At 44.1% G+C, this 22,148-nt stretch overlaps 1 protein-coding gene across 4 annotated transcripts in view; it reads left to right on the top strand.

Annotated features, from left to right (window-relative positions):
• Positions 1–4,794: 4,794 nt before the first annotated feature.
• Positions 4,795–22,148, top strand: part of ANAPC1 (anaphase promoting complex subunit 1) — a 34,586-nt gene continuing 17,232 nt past the window's right edge. For 2 of the 4 annotated variants that reach the window (XM_075497072.1, XM_075497076.1), the window contains exons 1-24: positions 4,795–5,178; positions 5,330–5,491; positions 5,667–5,718; positions 5,909–6,018; positions 6,416–6,498; positions 7,620–7,693; positions 7,975–8,123; positions 8,673–8,893; positions 9,534–9,743; positions 10,419–10,514; positions 10,983–11,073; positions 11,188–11,253; positions 12,160–12,297; positions 12,629–12,769; positions 13,157–13,217; positions 13,753–13,940; positions 14,772–14,846; positions 15,903–16,168; positions 17,162–17,253; positions 18,198–18,346; positions 20,007–20,085; positions 20,193–20,229; positions 20,333–20,403; positions 20,529–20,707. In XM_075497072.1, coding sequence (XP_075353187.1) covers positions 4,966–5,178; positions 5,330–5,491; positions 5,667–5,718; positions 5,909–6,018; positions 6,416–6,498; positions 7,620–7,693; positions 7,975–8,123; positions 8,673–8,893; positions 9,534–9,743; positions 10,419–10,514; positions 10,983–11,073; positions 11,188–11,253; positions 12,160–12,297; positions 12,629–12,769; positions 13,157–13,217; positions 13,753–13,940; positions 14,772–14,846; positions 15,903–16,168; positions 17,162–17,253; positions 18,198–18,346; positions 20,007–20,085; positions 20,193–20,229; positions 20,333–20,403; positions 20,529–20,707 — 3,003 coding nt within the window. In that variant the 5' untranslated portion in view covers positions 4,795–4,965. The remainder of the gene's footprint in view (positions 5,179–5,329; positions 5,492–5,666; positions 5,719–5,908; positions 6,019–6,415; positions 6,499–7,619; positions 7,694–7,974; positions 8,124–8,672; positions 8,894–9,533; positions 9,744–10,418; positions 10,515–10,982; positions 11,074–11,187; positions 11,254–12,159; positions 12,298–12,628; positions 12,770–13,156; positions 13,218–13,752; positions 13,941–14,771; positions 14,847–15,902; positions 16,169–17,161; positions 17,254–18,197; positions 18,347–20,006; positions 20,086–20,192; positions 20,230–20,332; positions 20,404–20,528; positions 20,708–22,148) is intronic. The other 2 variants (XM_075497075.1, XM_075497074.1) reach the window with 2 other exon arrangements.

Below are 22,148 nucleotides of genomic sequence, written 5' to 3'. Positions count from 1 at the left end.
CCCAAAGCCTCAAAGTTAGGAAAAGAGGTGTCAATTTTGTCCGATTAGCACGAGGTAAGCCTCGGCACACCATGGAGACAGCGACGGGGAAAAAGACAGCTCTACGTTGAAGCTACTCATTTCTGTTTGTGTATAATTTATACCGAGAGCTGGGAAGGGCAGTGCACTTCTCAGGCTGTTAGAAAGAAAAGAACCATACGAAATCCAGTTGGAAATCTTCTCCAACTGGGGAGAAAAAACGTCTTAAGTTCAGTGAAAAAAGAACAAATCACTCCCAGACTTCTTTGACTTGCAAAGCTGCTTATTCACTGCATATTCTCAGGCCCTGGTGACAGAGATTGAATTTCCCCCCTCGCCGCCTCTTTCGCTCCAGACCCGCTTCTGACATCTTGAAGTGATCAGCAGCTAAGGGCGGGCACGTGTCGCTGGAGGCCCACATTAAAGGGGAGAAGAAAAATGTACTAAAGCTGCTGCAAGAAGACTGAACATCTTCAGCGGTGCCTGAGAGCCAGCGCCTTTCGTGCAGCTCCCGCAGCGTCGCTTCTCCTCCAGATTTTGACTGCATTCCCCATGCATCCGACGTCACTCAGGGAGTAGGAGGAGACCGGGGGACAGGCATTTGTCCCTCTGTCTTTCCAGGCTGGCTCTTGACACGAGGCTGTCATTTGCGGTCAGCCTTTGCCGCACGGGTGCGCTTTCATCTGGCTACGTTCCCCGTTGCTGCTGGCTTTGCAATTTTTGGGAACAAAGCAATGGAAAGGCCTTTGGACTTTGCGGGTTGCAGAGGGGAAACAGCCCCTCGCATCAGGATAATGTCATATAATTGCCCCACTAACGCGAGGCGAGGAAGCAGGAGGAATTTCTACGAAAGAGGAGGAAAAAAAATAAACAATGAGAACACATGGGCACGTAAAGAGGATTTAAGCAGCTCTCTAAAATCCCCTAATTTGGGTCATTTCTTTACAGTAGGTTGGTCTCTGCTCAGCGCTGGTGTAAACTAGTCTCCGGCTCGATAGGGTTTGCTGTGGTTCATTTGGGCACAGCTTGATGTGAGGAAGAGGCTGGTGCATGGATGGGGAGGAAGAAACAGGGAGAGGAGAAACCAGAGGAGAAACTCTTAGGCGAGGTTTGTGATAGGAAAGGCCTGGAAGCAGCCGGCAGGAGACAGTCTGAACACTCTGGGCTGCTCTTGGGTTGGTGACGTGCAGCTTCCACCTCGCCCAGCATATTGTCGCCCTCGGTCTCCTTCCAACGGCATATGGAATACAGGCTCGGGAGCAGCCTCGACAGCCTCCCTCTGAGCTGATTACGTTATTTCCATACCTCAGAGCCCAAACTCAACAGTTGCTGGGGTCTGCACACAAACAGCTTGCGTTTTTTGGTCCCAAAATACATGCGTGGCCGGACTCACAGGTCTCCTCAATAGTGTCGCCTGTTCTCACTGCCTGGGGCTGGGCATCAGCTGGCATTTGGCCCTAGAAATACCTCGCAGCCCTCACAGGGCAGTGGGAGAGGAAAAAAACCCAACTGATGTCAAAGGAAGGAGGACCAAAACAAAGGGAAAACCTTTAATTGGAAAGCAAGGCTGCCGGTCTCCTCTGTCTGAGCACCAGGATCCAACCCTGAACCAGCTAAACCAGTCGTGCTGACAGCTCTCCGGGTGCTGTAGCGCAGCACCGGCCACGCTGGCAGGAGCACCCACCTCTCCCCTTCCAAAAGAGGAGGGCAGAGCAGAGTGCAGGTAACTGCACAGGTACCGGCCGTTTCCGAGCCACGCTTTCAGCCCGTGGCTCTCCAGCGCAAAGGTTATCGGATCCATCGCCCAGGCCATCGCTCCGAGGAGGGGCCGCTGCCCTTTGAGTCCATGTTTTCCTGCTGTCTTTGTATACGTATGCACGCAGAGTCCTGCTCGTGAGCAGAAGATGCCTGTCTTTATCATCACGGGCTTCTCCTGCCTGCCTGAGAAGTTATAATCCCCTTCCGATAACATCAGCAGCTCCACAGGTATTCTCAGCTTTCTTTTAGCAGGATCCCAGCAAGTGCTTTAGGTGCTCCCAGAGGCACCCCGGAGCGTTGCGGTGCCAGGCTGGAACCTGACCTGAACCTGAACTGCCTGAATTTGACCCTTTAGGTTTTTTGCAGTTTCACTTCAGAGCATTGACACCATTTCTTCAGAAGACTATTCAGAGACTTTGGAGGCAATGTAATACTCGTGAAATCAGACCATTTAGCAGAAATGGCACTCGGCAATCGGGCTTTGGACTTTTATCTGCTGAGATTCCCCCTTTGCTATTTCTGTATTTTTATTTTCATTTTGCTAAACCTCTTCTTTCCTTTATTTCTGCTTCCTCTTTGTGTCTATTTTTATTTTTATTTGCAGGGGCTCCTGTTCTTTGAAACACCAAACTCTCTTGGCAACATGTTTTTAGCTCAAGGCAGATGGCCCGTTTGTGTTAAATGTTATACCCCGGCCACAGGATGCAGCTCGCAAACAATTTGCAGAGAAAACTGAACATTTTGTGGTGCTACTAAAAAGCCTTTTTTTCTTGTGCTGCTTTCTTTGGGCACGTGGTACACGCTACGTCTCTTACCAGGCACATTCTGTCCCTTGGCTCAGCTGTTTCTTCCGAGGACAATTTCTCCTGGTCTGCAAATTATTTCGCAAAAGCAGAAAGCCACCTCCAAAGGTTGGACGCTGGCTTGAACCTTCCTTGTTTTGAGCCCCGGGCATTCTTACTTGCCCACAAATTTGCTGTTTGTATTTCACAGTGTTATTTGTGTAAATACCTCCATTTGTCTCCATATGGAAATTTGGTCCCTGGCTGGATCTGTAGATCCAGGCTACCATTTCTTCCGGTTGTCTTCCTGCCAGGAGCTGTGGTACAATTTGAAAGCACTCTGCAGCTTGGTGAATTCTTGCTTCTCTTAAACCCGGCTTTCCCCAGCAGGCTTCTTCTCATTTCTGAGAAAACGATAGTCCTTATTGTCATGACTTGAACCAAGGATTCCCCAAATCACACGCTGGAACCACGGTTTCAAATACGCTTTCAGCTCTTCATCAGCTTCTCCCTCCTGCTTTGATTTCTCATGTGAAACTAATTTCTTGAAAAAAAATCATCCTCATCAGAATGCGCTACCCTTCCAGTTCCCATCAGGGTATTTCATACAGGTTTTGTTCTGTTATTATTGCCTGTCAGACAAACACAGGCTCCTTTTGTGCTTCACACCACAGGTGCTAATTAAAAAAAAAAAAAAAGGCATTTTCTGGTATGCTACTTGGACGCAAATGGAGAAAGTACGCTGTTGCAGGAACGGCGCTACGCTGAAAGCTAGTAACTGGCTGTGATCTGTAGCCAGCAACACCCTCTTGTTTAGGTGAGCAACTAGGTGAGAGGTAAAGAAAAGAGCTCATTTTGCAACGTACGAATGGTTGAAACGACCGCAGGATAAGCTTGCTTACTGCCAACACGTCCGCGTGGTACAGATGCCTGTGTGTGCTACAGCGCCTGCAAGATGGGCAGATTAACAGCACGCTGCTGATCTCATCAGTGAAACTTGTTCTTAAAAGAATAAAAATAATCTGATTGTCCCACCAGATTTTGGCAGCTGAGGACATCCCGGAGCACTAATTCTGCACGTTTTGCTGTGACACCACAACCAAGGCGGAACAGCAGACGCTGGAACCCAAATGGCCCAATTACACATGGGTGACATTTGATTATACAAAAATGCACGTCAAGGCGTCATTCCTTTGGCAAAATCTGGCGGTTCTCATCATAAAAGCCAGGCTAACTGCCTGACACCTAGTGCTGGTAGTCAGAGATGCAGCTGCGAAGGTTTCGGCACCCTCAGCCTTAGCCTTTACAAGTGGTGCAGGCTGTCCCTGCACCCGCTCAGGAGGGATGGTGGATGATACAACCTCTGCACTCAAGAAAGGAGAACAGCCGCCTCGGGCACTGACCACCGGCACATCAGGAGCTGGGTGTTTAGCTGGTGTTAAGTCAGTGGAGCCCAGCCTTCCGACGAGTTGTGCTAATCCATGCCACGCGAGCATCTGACATTTTGTGAAGAGGGTTGTACAGCAGGCCTGTTGACGACTGCAGAGTGACAGGGTCTGGGAAGCACTGCCAGTCCTATGCAATGGCCTAACATATATTGCGTTTTCTGTTTCCTAAGCACCATGCTTGCCTTTGGAAAGTAACTGCTCATACATACTGCTCAAACTGTACAGGTAAATGAATTCCACACCGCATAAACTTGCACACCTTAAAGCAAAAAGACGTTGAAGCATCACTGTAGAGGCTGTTAAAGTATTTTAACTGCAGAAATACAGGCCTGGCTGTAAGGGGGGATTTTGTCGCAGGCCTCAAGGGATTTACAGGACAGTCCTTTGGCTGTTTGCTGGCTGCAGTCCAAAGAGAAGGCACAGAGTGACAACTCGGTTCGTGAGGGGTGAGACAGGTCCAAGTTTATGAGGAAAGTTGCCTTGGGAGGTGGGAAAGGGACGGGCGCGCAGGGGGCTGAGGTGGCACGGTACGCAAAGCACTCTTCTGCCAGGGGGAGGCACCGGGCTGCCGGGGGCCTGGACCGCACCCACACACCAGCGGTTCTGTTTTAAAGATCAGTGTGGCCGTACCACCCCCAAACAGCATTCTGAGCAGGGTTCCCCTCAGCAGACACCACCAACCGCCCTCGGGCCCGGCGTGAGGCCCCTGCGGGGACGGCGCGGGCCGCGGCCGCCGCCACCCTCCGCCATTTCCCTCCCGGCGTCCCCCGCGCGGCGCCGCGGGGCAGGGCGGGAGCGACAAGATGGCCGCGCCCGTGTGAGGAGCCGCCGCCGCCGGCGTCCGCGCTCGCCCCAGCCGCGCTGCCGCTTCCCGCGTGGCCCCCGGGCGGCGCGGGAGCCGGAGCCCGGTCGCGGCGGGTGTGCGTCCGTCCCAGAAATAATGAGGATATCGGGCCCCCATGTCGGACCACTCTGACGAGAGGGCGACGATGATTGCGGCCGGCGACCTGCAGGAGTTCGCCCCCCGGGGCCGCGAGCACTGCCGGCGCCACCCCAGCGCCCTCACCCTCCAGCTGCGGCGGCTGCAGCCCGCCTCCGAGCTCTGCTCCTCCGACGGGGCGGCCGGCCTGGTGGGGTCCCTCCGCGAGGTGACGATCCACGAGCGGCAGCGGGTAGGAGGCAGCGAGGGCCTTGGCCTGGCTTTCTGGCTTCCTGAATAAATTGGGCAAACCATGAGTGCTGAGCGGTGACCGGCTGTTGTGAGCACACCGGCAGGTCTTGTAACTTTTCCTTAAAAAAAAAAATAAAAATCTTGTTTTTCAGGAAAGTTGGCAGTTGAGGAAAGGCGTCAGTGATGTCGGGGAAGAAGTGGACTACGATGAAGAGCTGTATGTGGCCAGCAATATGGTCATCTGGAGCAAAGGAAGTAAAAACCAAGCGTCTACCGTTTATAAGGCTTTCACTGTCGACAGCCCCGTTCTGCAGGTGTGAAAACGGGGAAAGGTGGCAACTGAATGAATGCGCGTTAGCTAAAAAATACTCGCCGACTGTTTTCAAACAGTGTTCTGAGGTGGGGTTATTTGGGAAGATATGGAAAGATGACATTGTGTAGCAGCATCAGCTCCTTCTTCAGAAATAATTCTACTGTATTTCATTTTAGGCCTTATGGTGCGACTTCACTATACCCCAGGAAAAATCTGAAAAAGCTGATGGTAAGTTTTCTGTTGACTGTAATGCCGGACAAATGTTTTGAGTTCAGCTCTCTTGGCATGATAAGTTTAGTCATCAAGACTTGCTATGTTAAGACAGCTACTCCTCCTCAAGTTTACATTTTGTGTAGAGAGAACGTTTAAGGAAAGAGAGAAACTTTACTGTGTGTTTTTTTTTCTTTTTTTTCCCCAGTTTCAGACAGTGAGGAAATAGTAGAGAAATGTATCTGCATATTGCAGAATTCCTGTATAAATGTGCATAGCATAGAGGGAAAGGATTACATTGCCGCTTTGCCTTTTCAGGTAAGCGCTGTACTTTCTTTGTCCACAAATGGGCTTGTTATCTGGTTGCACGCTGTGTTGGAGCGGGGAGGTGTGCGTAAAACACTGCCAGTGGTGGCTGCCCGAGTTCTTCGCTCCGTGGGTGAAAGCGACAAAGCTGATGAAAGCGCAGCTCTGTGGTTAGGGCACTGAATGCTTCTGGAAGTAGTGGCAGCCAAGTGTAAGACGTGGGAAAGTATGGGTATGACCACTTTGTAGTCTGAGAACCTGCTCCGATTTACATTACCCTTCTCTCAAGAAAAGGCCTAAACATCTTATTTTGCTATAAGGAGATACTCAAATATGAAACATAATATAGTAAGTACTTGATTTTTTTTTTTCCTTTGGTCATAAAATATATTTGTAACTTTTTTTATAGGTTGCAAACGTCTGGCCAACAAAATATGGTTTGTTATTTGAGCGCAGCAGTTCTTCGCATGAAGTACCTCCAAGTCCACCCAGGTATGTAATGCTTTGATTGTTCCCTTTTAGACTGTTTGCTAATCTAACACAGGAGTGCAAGAGCTGAAGAGCAATAACGAAAGGATCTGTGTGTTTGTGACGCGGACAGGTGAAATCGGGTGAAACACCAGGAAATAGCAGGAAGGGGCTGAATACTGACAATCCATGATATTCCTCTGATAGCGTGTTAAGAACTAGTTGGGAGTGGTGATGCTGGGAGTAGGATATGGGAGGCACAATATGGATGTTACTAGCCTGATTTCATTAAGGTTTGTCCTGGGAATTGGTTCCAGGCTCAGATTCACTGACTAATTGTCATTGAGACGTCTTCTCTCAGCTGCAGGATGCTTTAAATGTATGGAGCATCCTGTTACCTGTTTGGTGAGGATCATAGACCCTGTGCTCTGTGGCTGGGCATACCGCTGAGAAGCAGAGTAAGGAGTTGGATGGTGTGCTGATGAGCAGCTTTAATACAGCCACTCGCTCTCTCTTGGGCTTTATGTGTCCATTCCAGGCACTTGTGATTCTCTAGTCTTCAGAAGAGTCGGGATTAGGAATAGAGGTCCAGAAAATGTTCAGGAGGGTGCATTGCAAAAATCATGATTGACCCTACTCAAGCTGGCTTTTTGTGAAAATTCTTCCTTGTGCTACTGCCACAGCAGATGGGTGGCTTGATTGCTGCTCTGTGATGGATACAAATGACCTGATGGCTGTCTACTTGTCCGGGATCTGGGAGCTGTGGAATCTAAACTCTTAAGTTGAGCCTGGGTTAAGGGCTTTCTCTTCTTCCTACTCCTTCTCACTCAGCTGGTGCCAGCTCTCTTCACTCAGGCCAGCCAAAGTCTGTCGTGTGGCCACCAGGTGGGGTCATTCTCAAGTGCTCTGAGATGTAAAACAAGACCTAATCATCCTGTTTGATACACCAGCCTTTGACTCTACTCAGTTAATCCAACAAGCTTCTGTGAACGGAATGTATGTCCCTACTGTTAGATTTCAGGCTCTGATTTGTTAAGGTCTGAGGGGCTGTTTTGGGATTGCAGCACATGTACCAGCTACAAGAGAGAACAATTATGCTTGTTAGCATTTGTGTTTTGAAAATGCTCTGTTTGTTTTCTTTCTAGAGAACCTTTGCCTACTATGTTCAGCATGCTACACCCATTAGATGAGATAACACCTCTTGTCTGTAAGTCTGGAGGTAAGTTTACGTCTTTAGATGTATCACTTGGAGTCCATCAGTATAGTATCAAACGCTTAATGTGTCACTTGATTGTCTTCTGTATTACAAAATTTGCAAATAATCACTCTTTCAAGAAATCAGAAGTGGGGTGTTTTAGCTGCTTCATGAACAGGGAAACTGTTCAGGAAGGAAACCCAGATTGTGGAAGAAAGAGAGTATGAAAAATGCTAACCCTGTAACTGATAACACTGCTGTAGAAATGGTGCTTTCGCCTTAACTGAAGTTAACTGCTTCTTTAGCAGGCGTGTTTGGTTCTGCTAGAGTGCAGTACGTTGCTGATTACACCTTGAGGATTGTGTTTCTCAATGCTGAACCTTCCATTGTGATGACCTATGATACTGTGCAGAGTTTACATACTGTTTGGGCTCTTCGGAGAGTAAAGCCAGAGGTACAAATTCGTTGTTGACTAAATATCATTATCAACAATTTGTGTGTGTGTTTACATGCCCTTATGGCTGTGTGTGTTAGAAATGCCTGGTATTTGTGATTTTATTTTATTTATAAGAGAGTAAGATGTTTGTTGGTGTGGGGTCTGGTTTGTTTTGTGGTTTGGTGTTTGTTTTTTGTTTTGTTTTTTTTTTTTTTTAAATAGGTTCTTTCATGTATTTGCCTGTCCCCCAGTCAGGGAGATCACGTGGTGGTGATGGTCACGAAGTATACTGTGCTTATCGTGCTGTTCCTTACGTTGTACTAGAAGGTTTTGACTCTGCTTAACCTGTTGTGTTCTGTAAGAAAAGTGACAAACAACTTAGTGCCCTGAAAACCATAGGAGTAGTTTCTGCGACAGGGAGTGAGAGAGCGTGGTTGGTAGGAATAACTTCTTAGGCTGAGCACCTACCTAGGCATAAATTTTTGACACCTGACTGATGAAACAAGCTATTTGATCATCTTCCTGGCCACTCTTGCCCACGTGCTGACTGTCTGTTTTCTCTCCCAGGAGCAGAACACGGTGCTGAAGTTCTCGGAGCAGATGGGCACACCACAGCACGTGGCCACGAGCAGCTCTTTGACCGCTCATCTCAGAAGCCTCTCAAAAGGAGACTCTCCTGTGGGCTCCCCTTTCCAGAACTACTCGTCTATCCACAGCCAGAGCAGATCAGTGTCATCGCCCAGCATGCAGTCCCGCTCGCCGTCTATCTCCAACATGGCTGCTTTGAGGTGGGTGCTGAACACGATGCATAGACAGATGATACCAAAGAATACGAGCTGTAGAATAGGATGCACATCTGGGATTGCCGTCTGTCTTTCTCTACTGTTACAAGTTTGTCTGTCTAAGGTGCAGGTGCCTCCTCTGTTACAGCGTCTGAAATGCCCTTTTGACGCTTGGTATGCTATTATCCCTATAGCACAAGAGGGTAATTGGTGTGCAGGAGCCAAAGAGGCTGTTCTGTCATCACACAGCAGTCTGTAGTGGAGTCAGGGACTGTCTGCAGGTCTTTTGAGTCCCAGGCGTGTTTTCAGTCAGCTTTTCTGAAGAAAGCCATATTTAGAGGGAACAGGTTGGGAGAGATTTGTGATGGAATGGACCATGCAACTCAATGTTGGTTTTCTTACTTTTGAAATCTCATCTATTGGATTCTGACAGAGATGATTGGAGATTAATTAGAGAAATGTTTTCCTGTGCTAGGGTGTATTGCTAAAGGAAGCTAATACTGAACTAGCTACTGGTTTAGGGTGGTTTTGGTTGTGTGTTGTTTTTTAAAGTCTCTACCAGTGTCTCTGTCCCTGGATTAACAGGGATTCTGTACCTGACTTCGTAAATCCACTCTTCAGTAGTGTCTTATGTCTTTGCTTGCAGCCGCTCTCATTCCCCTGCCCTGGGAGTGCATTCTTTCTCAGGAGTGCAGAGGTTCAACTTTTCCAGTAATGCTCAGTCACCGAAGAGGCACAGTATTACCCATTCGCCAAACAGCACTTCCAGTGATTCCTTCCTCATACCAGAAACTGAACCAATTGTTCCTGAGCTGTGTATAGATCATCTGTGGACGGAAACAGTCACAAACATGAGGTTAGGTGCTTGTGTTGGGATGTGAGAAGTTCTGGATTTCCACTGGGGACGGGGGAATAAAGTGAAAGAACAGCTTATTTTAGTGTGTGCTTTCTGCAAATGATGCTGCCTTAAAATAGATGTGTGGACCTGCACTTCCGAATTTTTTGGAAAAATAATGCTCGCTAAGTGTGCGGCTATCTTGAAAAGGGAATTGGGCACTTGGAACAGTTTTACCTGCTGTGTTATCTATAGCTGTCTGAGCTGGGGAATGGTTTAATGAGATCTCTAAAGCAAAGTAGGTTCTAACCTGATCGTTGCTTTGGGGTTTTTTGGATCTTCTAGGGGGAGTATCTCTTTCTGTGTTACCATCAAAAGGGGCAAAACACAGCATAAAACCTAAGATTGAACAGGAGAACAAAGCCAAATAGCACGTGCATGCTAAAAAGTGGGACTGTGCATGCTAAAAAGTGGGGCTGTGCATGCCAAAAAGTGGGGAATGTGAAGATTGGAGTGCTGGAAAATCAATTTCAAGAGTAATGACTGAAACTGAGACTGGTGCGTTCTGGCAGCTTGATGCACTGCTAATTGAAGTCCAGTGTGACCCTACAGCTTGTGGGCACTGTGTTTTCTTTCCTTCACTAAAATTTTTATGGTAGACCAAACAGTGTGCTGATCATTGTGTCTCTTTTACAGAGAGAAGAATTCCCAAGCATCGAAAGTGTTTATTACCACTGACCTTTGTGGGCAGAAGTTCTTGTGCTTTTTAGTGGAATCCCAGCTCCAGCTGCGGTGAGCATCCCTATCTTGGGGACAGGTGAAGAAAGAGGAGCACTCTAGAAATTACCGGCTAGATATGGGTTTTAACTTACTTATTCCTCCAGCTCGTGGAATCTGTTATGACAATATGTGGTACATCACTGGCTCTTATCTGACATGTTTTTAACTGTGGTGGCATAGGTGATTTGGGCTATTTAAATAAAACTGAAGTCGCGAAACAATGTTCACTGTAATTTGAATGATATTCTTCTTTATCCTCATCTTTACCGTTTAGAAGTGCATTGGGGGTTTTCATTAGACTGGTAGAGTAAAAATAAGTTGACTAGCAGGGCAAAACAAGCAAAGGAAGGAGGAAGCAACCAGGTATACCACAATAAAAGTAACTGCACCACGCAACATGGTTTTAATTTTCTGTCTTCTCTCTGTAACAACAGATAGGACAATCCTTTCATGTTTCCTGTTGTTTTCTCAAATCTCTAGGTGTGTGAAGTTTCAAGAGACCAACGATAAGTCGCAGCTGATCTTTGGTTCTGTTACCAATATTCAAGCAAAGGATGCAGCTCCAGTGCAGGTACGTACCTCTGTGTGGACTTTTGAGGCGTGTCCTGCTTTGTCACTTGCATTGTCCACCTGTTGTCTCTTTACTTAAATACAAGAAGCTGAATATTCTGCTTGATTTTCACAGGGCATTGATACGCTGCTGGTTCTGGAAGGCAGTGGAAATCTAGTGCTTTATTCTGGAGTGGTTCGGGTAAGTAACAGTTTTCCTATCCCAAAATAAATGTTTGAATCTTTGATTACAAACCGGGCTGTACAGAGGGATCCCGTGTGCAGCATACCTTACAAGGGATCATTTTAAGCTACCGTAGGCTGCTGCTTGCTTGCGACTTGCTTGGGAAGGTGGCTGTGCTCATGTACCAAGGGTAGTTTCTGTGCAGTGCTGGAAAGGTCGTTCTGAAGAATCAGTGGCACCTTGTGGTACAACTAAATAATCTCCTGAGCTTATTTTCAGCGATGGTAAAATACTAAAGTAATACAATGCTTTTAAAGAAAGAAAACTTCAAGAATATGGAAAATAAGAATTATTCCTGAACAAAAATCTTTCAAACTTCTCTGTAGCATGCCAGATAGTTTTAGATGTCAAATTATTTTGCTTCACAAAGGGCTGTTATTAGGATGGACATGATTCATCCAAAATAATTAAAACTTTTTCTTAAATTCTGTAGAGATGCACTATGTTCTCTCTGTGTATGCAGAAACCTTGGACATAGCAATTTGTACGTGTGTGTGTGCGTGTTTGTGTGCATGTGTGTATATACATATATGTATGTATATTTAAAAAAAAGTATACTTTCTGAAAGTAGAGCTTTCTCAGTGAAGCCCTGCTAGAACTTTTAGTGGGAGTAGACCTGTAGCACGGATGTACACTACTGACCATATATGGTAGCTTTTTTAGTGTGTCGCCATCTGAAGAAAGTAATTACCTGAAGTAATCCTTAATCTCTTCAGACACTTTAGTTTAAGTGCGTACCCAGTTTTCTGAAAACTTTTCCTTTAAGATATTAAAATCTGATAATGTCTGTATATGTAAGCAAGCTCATGGAAGCACAGGCATGAAAACCAACTATTTGTTTTCCTATATATTGTTTACCAAAAGGTGGGGAAGGTTTTTATTCCCGGGCTGCCTGCTCCATCCTTGACAATGTCCAACCAAATGCCTCGGCCAAGTACTCCCTTGGATAGTGTCAGCACTCCATCCAAGCCTTTGAATAAGCATCTGGGGCCTCTAGAAGAGGTAAGAGGAAAAGAAGTCCTGCCTTGGAAAGGGTTTAGTTGTAACAGCTTCAAATGATCGGTTGATTTTAACTTTAAAGGTATCTTTTGGAGCTAAATCTTTTATTTTTCTGCTGTAGAGCCCCTGAATAAACAGTGTTTAAATAAGATCTATTTAGTGCTGCCCTATTTATTTATTTATGATTTCTGTAAAAGGTCTGAGGCAGAGATTGGAAAGGTATTTATAGTTGTTTGCTATTCTTAATGTTCTAGTAAGTATTTTGAAATTTTAGCTGTCCTTTGCTCAGATCCTTTTATTTCAATTCTAAGCAATCACTTTTACCACTTTTCAGGGTGTGCTTCTGTCACCAGTTCCAGAGCTAAGGGATTCTTCCAAACTTCATGACTCGACTTATGTTGAAGACTGTACTTTTCAGCAGCTTGGGACTTTCATTCATGCTCTGAGAGATCCTGTCCACAACAGAGTAACTTTAGTAGGTATTATCCTGTAATTTGAGTCAACGCTTTGTTAGCAAAGCAAAGTGAGGGTCAAGTTTACTTCTACTGCATAGCAAGACATTGCTAGCCGCTCCTGATTATCAGCAAAATATCACGCCTGCATTGGTGGCTCCACATTTTTCTCTCTGTAGAATACTCTAGAAGTCACAGAATTTAATTGATTCCCTCAAGTGATGCAGCTCAAGATCTATTTTAAGTGTTTCATGGAGCTAGCATCTGAGGTTGCAAATCTTTAGTGTAGCAAATAGCCAGGAATTAGGAATATGCCTAATACATAAATGAGTTCTGAGTTGATAGAAAAGGACCCTGGCTTTACTTCATGCATTTCATAATTTGACTCTTACCTTTTTATTTTTTTCCAGGAACTCAGCAATAATACAATGGTTCGGATTACAATTCCTGAAATCGCCACTTCAGAACTAGGTATGATTCAGAATCCATCACATGAAATACGTTCCACAATTTTTGAGGGTTCATTTTTTAAGTAGTCTGTGCATAGCTTAGACTGTAATGATTCAGTACCATGTATTCCAAGCTCTATTAACTTGCCTTCTAGAGCTGCTGCCATTTATTTAGGTGTGTTCTGTTGCTTTTAGTGCTTCACCCGCTGCACTCTTAAAACTTCCTTTGTTCTTTAGGTTGCTTTGCTCTTTACTATTGTGTATGTTCTTGCTTGAGGAAGGGCTGAGATGCCAGTTCAGACACAAGCTGGTTTCAGTAACGAGCAAAAAGGAATTTTTTTCCACCTTTGTGTGGTGAATTAGAGGGGCTGTGCTTAACCTGAACTAAAGGAGCAGCTGTTGGATGTTGTGTGGTGTGGCTTTTATTGAAAGAGTTGCCAGAGAGTTAAAAGGAGGTCCAAGAACTGTAGAGATTTATAGCATGATTGGAAGGAGTACCAGGAGGTAAGATGCAAAACACACCTACTTTTTTTTTTCTTTTTCTTTTTTCCCAACAGTGAAAAGATGTCTGCAAGGCATCAAAGCTATCCTGCCCAAGGAGATAGCGGTACAGATGCTTGTCAAGTGGTACAATGCTTATAATGCTCCGGGAGGACCAAGCTATCACTCAGAATGGAATTTATTTGTAACATGTCTCATGAATATGATGGGTTACAACACAGAGAGACTGTCCTGGACGCGTAATGTAAGCAATCTCAGATGGTTGTTTTCCTAGCTTACATTAACGCTACTGAGAATTCTTCAAGGTTCAAAATGGTTAGAGACACCCTGAAGTCAGAAATAGATTGTATCTTGTCTTAAATGACAAGATGCCATCAAATCAATTTTATACTTCTAAATTTCAGGTGTACCCTTGTAGTCTGTGTTTATCATGAAATATATTTATAAGGTATTTAACACCAACTGTCTTGGTCAAATAAAAATAGATTATGAAGATTTTACTCTGTTTCATGACTAACACTGATGCATTAAGGATTTAATTCACCTAATCTTTATTAAGCCTGTTTTCACTAGAAATGCAGATTACAACTCGGATTCCTGTTTCCTAAAGGGGGTTTTCCACATAGTTTTTGAATTACATGTTTAAAGTTCTATTTTTTCCCAACTATTTTACTGAATGTATTTGGAGTTTTCTGTAAGTGGGTTTCCTGCTAGCAAGTACAGTACTTGCAGGAAAAAAAAAAAACAGTAAGGATGTGTGTATAACTGAAATGAAAGCAATTACAGTATATCTACATTACTAGCATTAGCTCATCCACAGTATTTCCTCTGTCCTAGTAAATACCAGATGTTAGGCAGTCAAACTGTGAAATCATGCACTGTACACTAGAATAACTAGCTCTATATAGAATAATCTAATTGAAGTATATGTTTTATATGAAAGCGAAGTATAGAAGCACCTAAAGCAATGTCATGTAATGCTTGGTTTGAATTCGGATGTTATGATTGGTGATTCACTTCTGCAACCTTGGGAATTTCAATACTGAGCTACTTCTGATCTTTTTATTTCTTGCAGCTTGATTTTGAAGGATCACTTTCACCAGTTATTGCTCCAAAGAAGGCTAGACCATCAGAAACAGGGTCAGATGAAGTAAGAAATCATTTTCTTTTATAAATAAGAACCTTGGGGGGGTTGTTTGGTTGGTTTGTGGTTTGTTGTTTTGTTTTGGGTTTTTGTTGTTTGTTTTGTTTGTTTGTTTGTTTGTTTTTAAGGCAAACCAGAGGAAACACCCTCTGAGTAGTACATTTTGTCTGAGCTCATCTGAGATTACAAGCCTTTGGGGGAAGAAAAGTTATTTTGCCCTGTGCAGTGGCTGCATTGTGTGACCTTGCTTGTCAGGGTTCTCGCTTCCAGAGAAATAGGTTGGACTCAGGAATGAATTTAATATGGATCACAAAGCAATCCCAGATAGTCTCCTGACAATGTCAGATCTCTCCTAGATGCTTCATCCCTTTAAAATGAAGTTGTCTCACTCCCACGGCTACTCAGCACCTTTAGCAAGATGGGAGCATCAAATTACATACCTCACTGAATGCGCTGATTTTCACCAAATTTAGTGGGTGTTTAAGATTGATTCACTGGGTTTTGCCTAGACCGGAATAGGAAGTTTTCACATAGTCAAACAGTAAAGTGGATGAGGCTTACTATCGTTCCATCATAAGAGGCTTACAAGCTGTGGTGGTCCAGGTGTGCTATTAACTTTTTGTGGGTTGACAGCTCAGTGAGCCCATGGGGTTACGGACTACCGTCTACGTGGAACAAAGGTCAGGATCTAGTGCCTGATGTGCTGTGGCAGGGGAGGTACAAAGGAGGCTGGCAGCACTAGGTGGATTGCATAAATACTCAGTGAGGTCTCATGCACAGAGTATGGGTGCAAAGAAGGCACTCTTGGCTTTCTTTTGTCTTGTTCTCTTAAATATAAGGCTTTCATTCTTTTATGCACAACAGGGGAGGAAAAAAAAAAGGATGAAACTTAACAATTGAATCTCTGTGGCTTGCAGGGTTTGTGCAGCACATTTACCATGCAGCAATCACATTTGTATTCATTTATGGGGAAAAAACCTCCTCTCTAACAGTGCTTTGGAGTTATCTTGCTGGAAGGTTATGTTCACGGTGGAACCTCTGCCTCTTCTCTGTTTGGTCTAGGACTGGGAATATCTCTTGAGCTCTGATTACCATAGGAATTTTGAGTCTCATCCTGTTGCCAAAGCTTTGCGACTGGACCCTCTGGAAGTTTTGGCTCCGAAGGATGACTTTTCACAGACACTCAGTTTGGATTCCTCAACGCTCCTTTTCACCCATATTCCTGCTATTTTCTTTGTTCTTCATCTCATCTACGAGGAGCTCAAACTGAATAGTCTAATGGGAGAAGGAATTCGGTCGCTTGTTGTTCTTCTGGTTCAGCTGGCCAGGTATGCCCAACTGACAAATTGCAGATACTATATATCATGCAGTGTCTCTGGATGACGGGTGTGTATTATTTTTATGGGGAATTTGGGGATTGCCCAAAGTGGAGCGGACTTTTCATGTCTTTGAAGAAAACAAATGAATGTTTAAAACCTTACTGTGCTTAAAGATATTTGCTGTAGCAAATCTCTTATATGGTTCTGGCCACTTCCCAACATCAATCAGTGTGATTCACAAATCTTAGGTGCTGCAGCTCGTGTTTTTGCCACAGCTCAGCTCGTGAGATCTGTCAAATATTCTTGTTTGTTGTGTCACCTTCGCTGCAGCCAGTGACTGCATTTTCAGGACTTCCACAACCACCTTCAAGTTGCATCGCATGCATATAGATAGATACATACAGATATATGTTTAAGTAAAAGGCCCAGTAACGTCTCCCTGAGTTGTATTTGCTATTTCTGCCAAATTTTTTCTATGGCTATAGATTCTTCCCCAGTAGCACCTACTATAGCTGGCTGGCTAAATGGTTCCCAGAATTGGCATCCAGTCCCTAGTGTGGAAGAGATTGGCCTGGCCTGTATTCTATCATGCCAACGAGAAGCAAGTCTGAAATGAAAGACTGTGTGTCTTGAGGCTGGCAGCTGTTGCATGCATTCATGTCTTGCAGATAACCCAGCAGGTTGTCTACCTTTAACAGTTGGAATTTGGAAGAAACTGTAGTGACAGTGGTCACACCTTAGGTGGTGGTGTGGGACAAAGCGGAATGACAGCTGAAGAGAAATGCACCGGGGGAAATTTAAACATGCAGATTCACTGCTTAGGAAATGGGCAGTGCCCATGAGTGGTCTTTAGTTAAGGAAGTCACAACTTCCCTCCTTCTATCTAGTGCGTACACAAACATTAAAAAAACTCAATAGAAAATGTCACAGAAATGTAGGAAGGTAGCGTGTTCCCCCCCTCCCCCTCCTCTTCTAATGTGATTCATCCTTCTCTCATTCTAGGGACTTAAAACTTGAAGCTTATATAGATTATTACTACAGAGACTATCCAGCCCTCGTAAAAACCTCCAGACAGACTTGCGTAATTGATCAAGGTGAGTTTAAGGCTTTGCAAAGCTGAATATTCAGTGATAATGATGTGCAAATCATCTCTTAATACTGAGCGTCTTGGTAACTGTTCCCTTTAAAGCTGGTCAGGACTTAATCGCAATATGCAAAACTGTGCTCACAGTGCTGAGGCTGCCTTGTTCCTTTGTTTTTAACAGTCTCCTAAGAAGACTGGAGTGAAATTAGCATAATATACATGAGCTGGTGCCTCCAGTGCCTCATGGGACACTCCGCAGAACAAGGACTTGGGAGGGAATGATGGTTTCGCCTTGGCAAACTCCCAGCTTAGGCTGGCTGAGAAATCTTAGCAGACAACTGTGGAAAAGCCTGGTAGTGAGATGTGCCTTTCTTGTGGAAAAGTATTGCTAGGCTGGCAGGCTCTCAGTTTATAGTTCATAAAAACTAAATCAGAGCTAAAATCGCAAAACTTGAAGTTAAAATAAGGTCATATCTTGTCTGTGCACCTGTTTAGTGTCCTACCAGCTGAAATGTACTAGTCAGGTATGATAAACTACGGTTTCTCTGACCAAAAAAAAAATCTCCTAGCATTGCTCAGGCTTTGCTGCTCATGCTTGTGGACAGGGAAGGCAAAGAGGTTGTAGTTAGGTTGTCTTCTCACTTAAACAATTTAATGTTGTTGAACTACAAGACTGTTCCAGTGAGGTTTTTGAGAATTACTCATTATACTTACTCCTTTTCACCATGGGCTGAGATAATTTTTGTTCTTGAAAGACGGGTAGATGTCTCAAGTTGTCATTACTGTCTAGCCTTAAACTTCCATCTAACAGGAGGGAGATGTGATCTGTAACGTTTTGGGGAAATACTATATTTTTGTTGTTAAAAGAAGTACCGTAGGGTTTGCTTTGGGAATAGTGGAGAATTTTTGTGCATTTGCCATGAACTCAGTGTCATTGCTGTTCATATGATTAAGTCCAAACAGGTTTCATGCACCATCCCTCGTTTTTTTCTGCTGAGCCTCCAAGTATCTTTCAGTGGCTGAGTTCCTGTCTGAAGGGAGAAGGGGTGCAGCCTTATCCTTACTTACCAGGAATCTGTGAAAGGAGCAAACTGGTAGTACTGGTACGTACTTTGGCAAAAAGGACGTGCTTTATTCTGTCAGTGTAGCAGCACTGTGGCCAGGGTTTGCCCCAGCTGCTTAATTTCCTGCGAGTGAAGCATCCCCAATGGGAAGTCAAATAACAGAGGGTTGAGTTGTCCTGTGAGGAGCAACGGGGGCATACTGGAGGGGTACCGAGCCTGTGATAAGTAACCCTGCTGTAGCTGTACTGTTCGCAGACTTAAGCGTCTCCAAGTGTTGCTGCTCCATACTACATAGACCTCATCTGTCTGCATGAAATTCTCTTGAGTATCCCCTGCAGTATAGTAAACTGTGCAGTGTCAGCCTCACCACAGGGGGAATAATATGTGTTTAGCAGAGAGAAATCCCGCTGAGTCCCCTCTTCTCTTTTATTACTTTAATATTACTGAAGGGTGTTGGATGAGTTTTAGCAGGTGGGAGGAGGTATTTGAGGTTGGGAAGGAGAGCTCGTGAGTGCAGAGTGAGTAGCCTATGCTTCACTGCTTATGTTTTTTTTTGTGGTTTGCAGTAGTGGCATGTGCAAAGTAATAATGTAACTCAAAGTTAACTGTATTTTGTGAGTGAGAATTTCCCGACTTTCTTCTTGGGCATGTATCAACATAAATATTTAGTTGCATGAGTAGTTATGAGTGCTGATGTTATCGCCTCGTCAGCCTTGCTTGCTTATTCACAAAGCATTTATGGAGAAAACCTGCCGATACAGGGTTTGGAGCAGAGGTGTTGAGCCTGAGGTGGATGAAGAGGAAAAACGGGGAGGAGGGACTCTGCTCTGACCCAAGCATCCAAGATGAGTTGCAGAGTCCCTGATATGAGCTGCCAGGAGTCAGCCTGTCCTCTGCTTCAGAGCGTGGAGGGTTGAAGCAGCAGCACTGAGACTGTTTAAAGTGCTGATGCTTTCACTTAAAATTTGCCTCTGCATTCAAGCTCTGAAGAACTGTAGCCTTTCCCTCAGGCTATCGCCTGTGTCTTTCCAACTCTGTCTTTTCTCCTACCTCCGCCTGACTTGCTGATGCAGAGGTCAGAGCTGGCATGTCGGCGGTGTATCTTATCAGAAGATCTTAATGAAAAACACCAGATTTTTACCTGTGACTTTTGCCTTTGGCATGCCAGCTTGTCTGGCAGTATCAAAAAGTAAATAGGGTGACAGATCACTTTGAGGTTGTTGGCTAGATAGCTGAAGTGGACTCTGCGTTGAATGGGGAACAACTTTTCAGTCAGAGCCTTCACAAAGTAGCCAATATTCAAGATGTGGAGGAAACGGAGTGAAAAATGCTGTCTGTAGAAGATGTGTGTGTTTTGCAGGAGAAGTTAAATGAAATGTGAGAAACGTGGGAAAGATGACTAGGAACATGTTTTTATGTTTAGCATATCTCTTTGTTTTTACCTTTGAAACAATTATTAGGGAAAATTCAGTTAATTGTTTCGGGATTTATTTTTTCCAAACTTCAAGATAGAAACTTGAAGCATAAAAGTTTGTTACTTGCTTCAATTGTTTCAATCTCCTTTTACTAACAGAGTTTTCATAATAAACCCGTCCCACTGTTTAAGTTATTAAAGCTATCTTCTGCCTGTTTTGACAGGCAGTATAGCAATATCTGCGCACTAAGTGACTTTGTATTACGGTGTCTCTTTCCTGTCCAGAGTGTGGCTCTGTATATACTTGGTGATGAGAGCGCTGTATCTAACGAAGCCTCCCATTATTTGTACAAGATTACATCAGGTAATGATGCTTTGATGCCATTGCAGTATCTCCTAGTGTCTTGTGTTTGTTATGTGCTGTCCTTTTGCTTGGAGAATGTGAAAGTAATGTGGCCTTCTCTTTCCTAGGACAACGAAAACACCAAATAGAACAGGATGACAATCGGTATGGGTTTTTTTACTGTTATTTTAAACTCGGGTTTTTGACTTTCTGCTGACTTTTGGACTAGCTTTTATTGACTTCTCCTTTATTCCCCTTTATTTTACAGACGCAGTTTCAGACACAGCACATCTGTTTCCAGCCTGGCTGAAAAGTTAGTTATTTGGATGACTAACGTTGGTAAGAGCAGCTTTTATCATTGTGCAAAATGGTAACAATCATAAGTAACAATCTTGTGCTTGTGTAATATGAAATACACTTTATCTGGTTTTGATAAAACTGTTTTTTTCCTCATTAATTTTAAGGTTTCACCTTAAGAGATCTGGAGTCTCTCCCCTTCGGTGTAGCTCTTCCTATTAGAGATGCAATATATTATTGCCGAGAGCAGCCTGCCTCAGACTGGCCAGAAGCAGTTTGTCTCTTGATTGGGCGCCAGGATCTGTCCAAACAGGCGTGTGAAGGGAACCTGCAAAAGGGTAAATCTGTGAGTATGGGCATAAATGGATTTCACAATACCAGGTATTGGGCAGAGCACTCTGTTCAGAAACTTTCCCACCATCTGCTGATGCTCAGGGCATCAGAAGGTGCAGGATTCAAGATTGAGGGCAACACAGGGTTTACATGCATATGAGGGTTTCAGTATAAAAACCAGCATCCGGCACAGGAAGAGTACCTGCATAGCTGTGGAAACTGTCAATATAAAACAGATTTTAAACTTAATGTAGGCACGATGCTCAAAGGTTTTGCCTACAGAGCTATTTGATTGCCTCTGTAAGTCCTCCTCCTTTCCAAAATGGCTGCACCTTTGAGAGGTGTTAGAAAGGTTTTGGTACTCTGTCCAGCGACTCTGCCATCAAAACAGCAATGGCACAGGGAGAAGACAGTGGGTGTTTGTCAGTCTGGCTCCTTCTTGGGTTGGCATAGCTGGCGTCGCCCTCTCCTCTGGAAGAACTGGATTGCTTTCTGAAATACGCTTTACATATTTATCTTTTTTTTTTTTTTTCCCTCAAAAAGGGTTTAGTTATTTGTATCCTGAAGCAAAATGAAAAAAAGTGTGTAGTGTTTTTCTCTTAAACACTTTCTTCTGATGGTGGGAATCACTAGCATCTCATAGAGTTGTAGCTTACTTAAGTGTCTTTTGTTGAGCACACTCTGGAAGCCAAAACTCTTCTTGAAAGCTGGTTAGTGGCATGCATAAAGGCACTTAATAGTAGCAGATTGTCTGTAGCCTTTTCAGAAATCAGGAAGAGGGATTTGTAGTCTCAAGTACATCTTGGTCAAGATCCTTTTTGCTGTCTTAGCTTTGGAAGTGATATTAAAATTATTCCAATTTTTTATAACAGGCTTCATGACTAACTACATATCCCAAAAGTTAGTTCATTTAGCAGAAAAGTAAATGAACCTCATGTTCAAATCCCATGTCCCACCACTCATTAAAAATGCATTTTATTTTCTGCTGGTGAAGTTTTGCCCAACTGTAACAGTACTGAATCTTAAAATGATCATAAATTTGATTTTTATCACTTACTTTATAACAATGCCTCGAATATATGTTACCTTAAAAGGACAAAGTGATCTTCAAACACCAAATTGTTTGTCATTTCTCAGGAGGGCAGGGTGGAGTTTCCTGTTTCAAAACGGACGCTGGCTATATGGGTGGTGCAGTTATGTATTGAGATTTAGTGTGTATTTCTCAGAAGAAATTGGTTTTCATTCATCAGCTGTTAATTTACTTGCACTCCTGGTGTCATGTGTTACCAGTGAGCCTTAGGAAGACCCTGTGTTTGATCTAGTCTGTGTGATTCTGTATCTTTCAGCTTGCTGAAATTCTGAGGTATAGAACAGGAAAAATGACCAGTTTGGGGAGAGGTGTGGGGTTTTTTGTTCCTACATTTATCGTATCAATATTTGTCATCACTTGCCTT

Source organism: Mycteria americana, chromosome 3 (genome assembly GCF_035582795.1).
Source record: "Mycteria americana isolate JAX WOST 10 ecotype Jacksonville Zoo and Gardens chromosome 3, USCA_MyAme_1.0, whole genome shotgun sequence".
NCBI classification, from domain to species: Eukaryota; Metazoa; Chordata; class Aves; order Ciconiiformes; family Ciconiidae; genus Mycteria; species Mycteria americana.
Note: the sequence above shows the minus strand (reverse complement) of the source record. Positions and strands in the feature narration are given on the sequence as shown.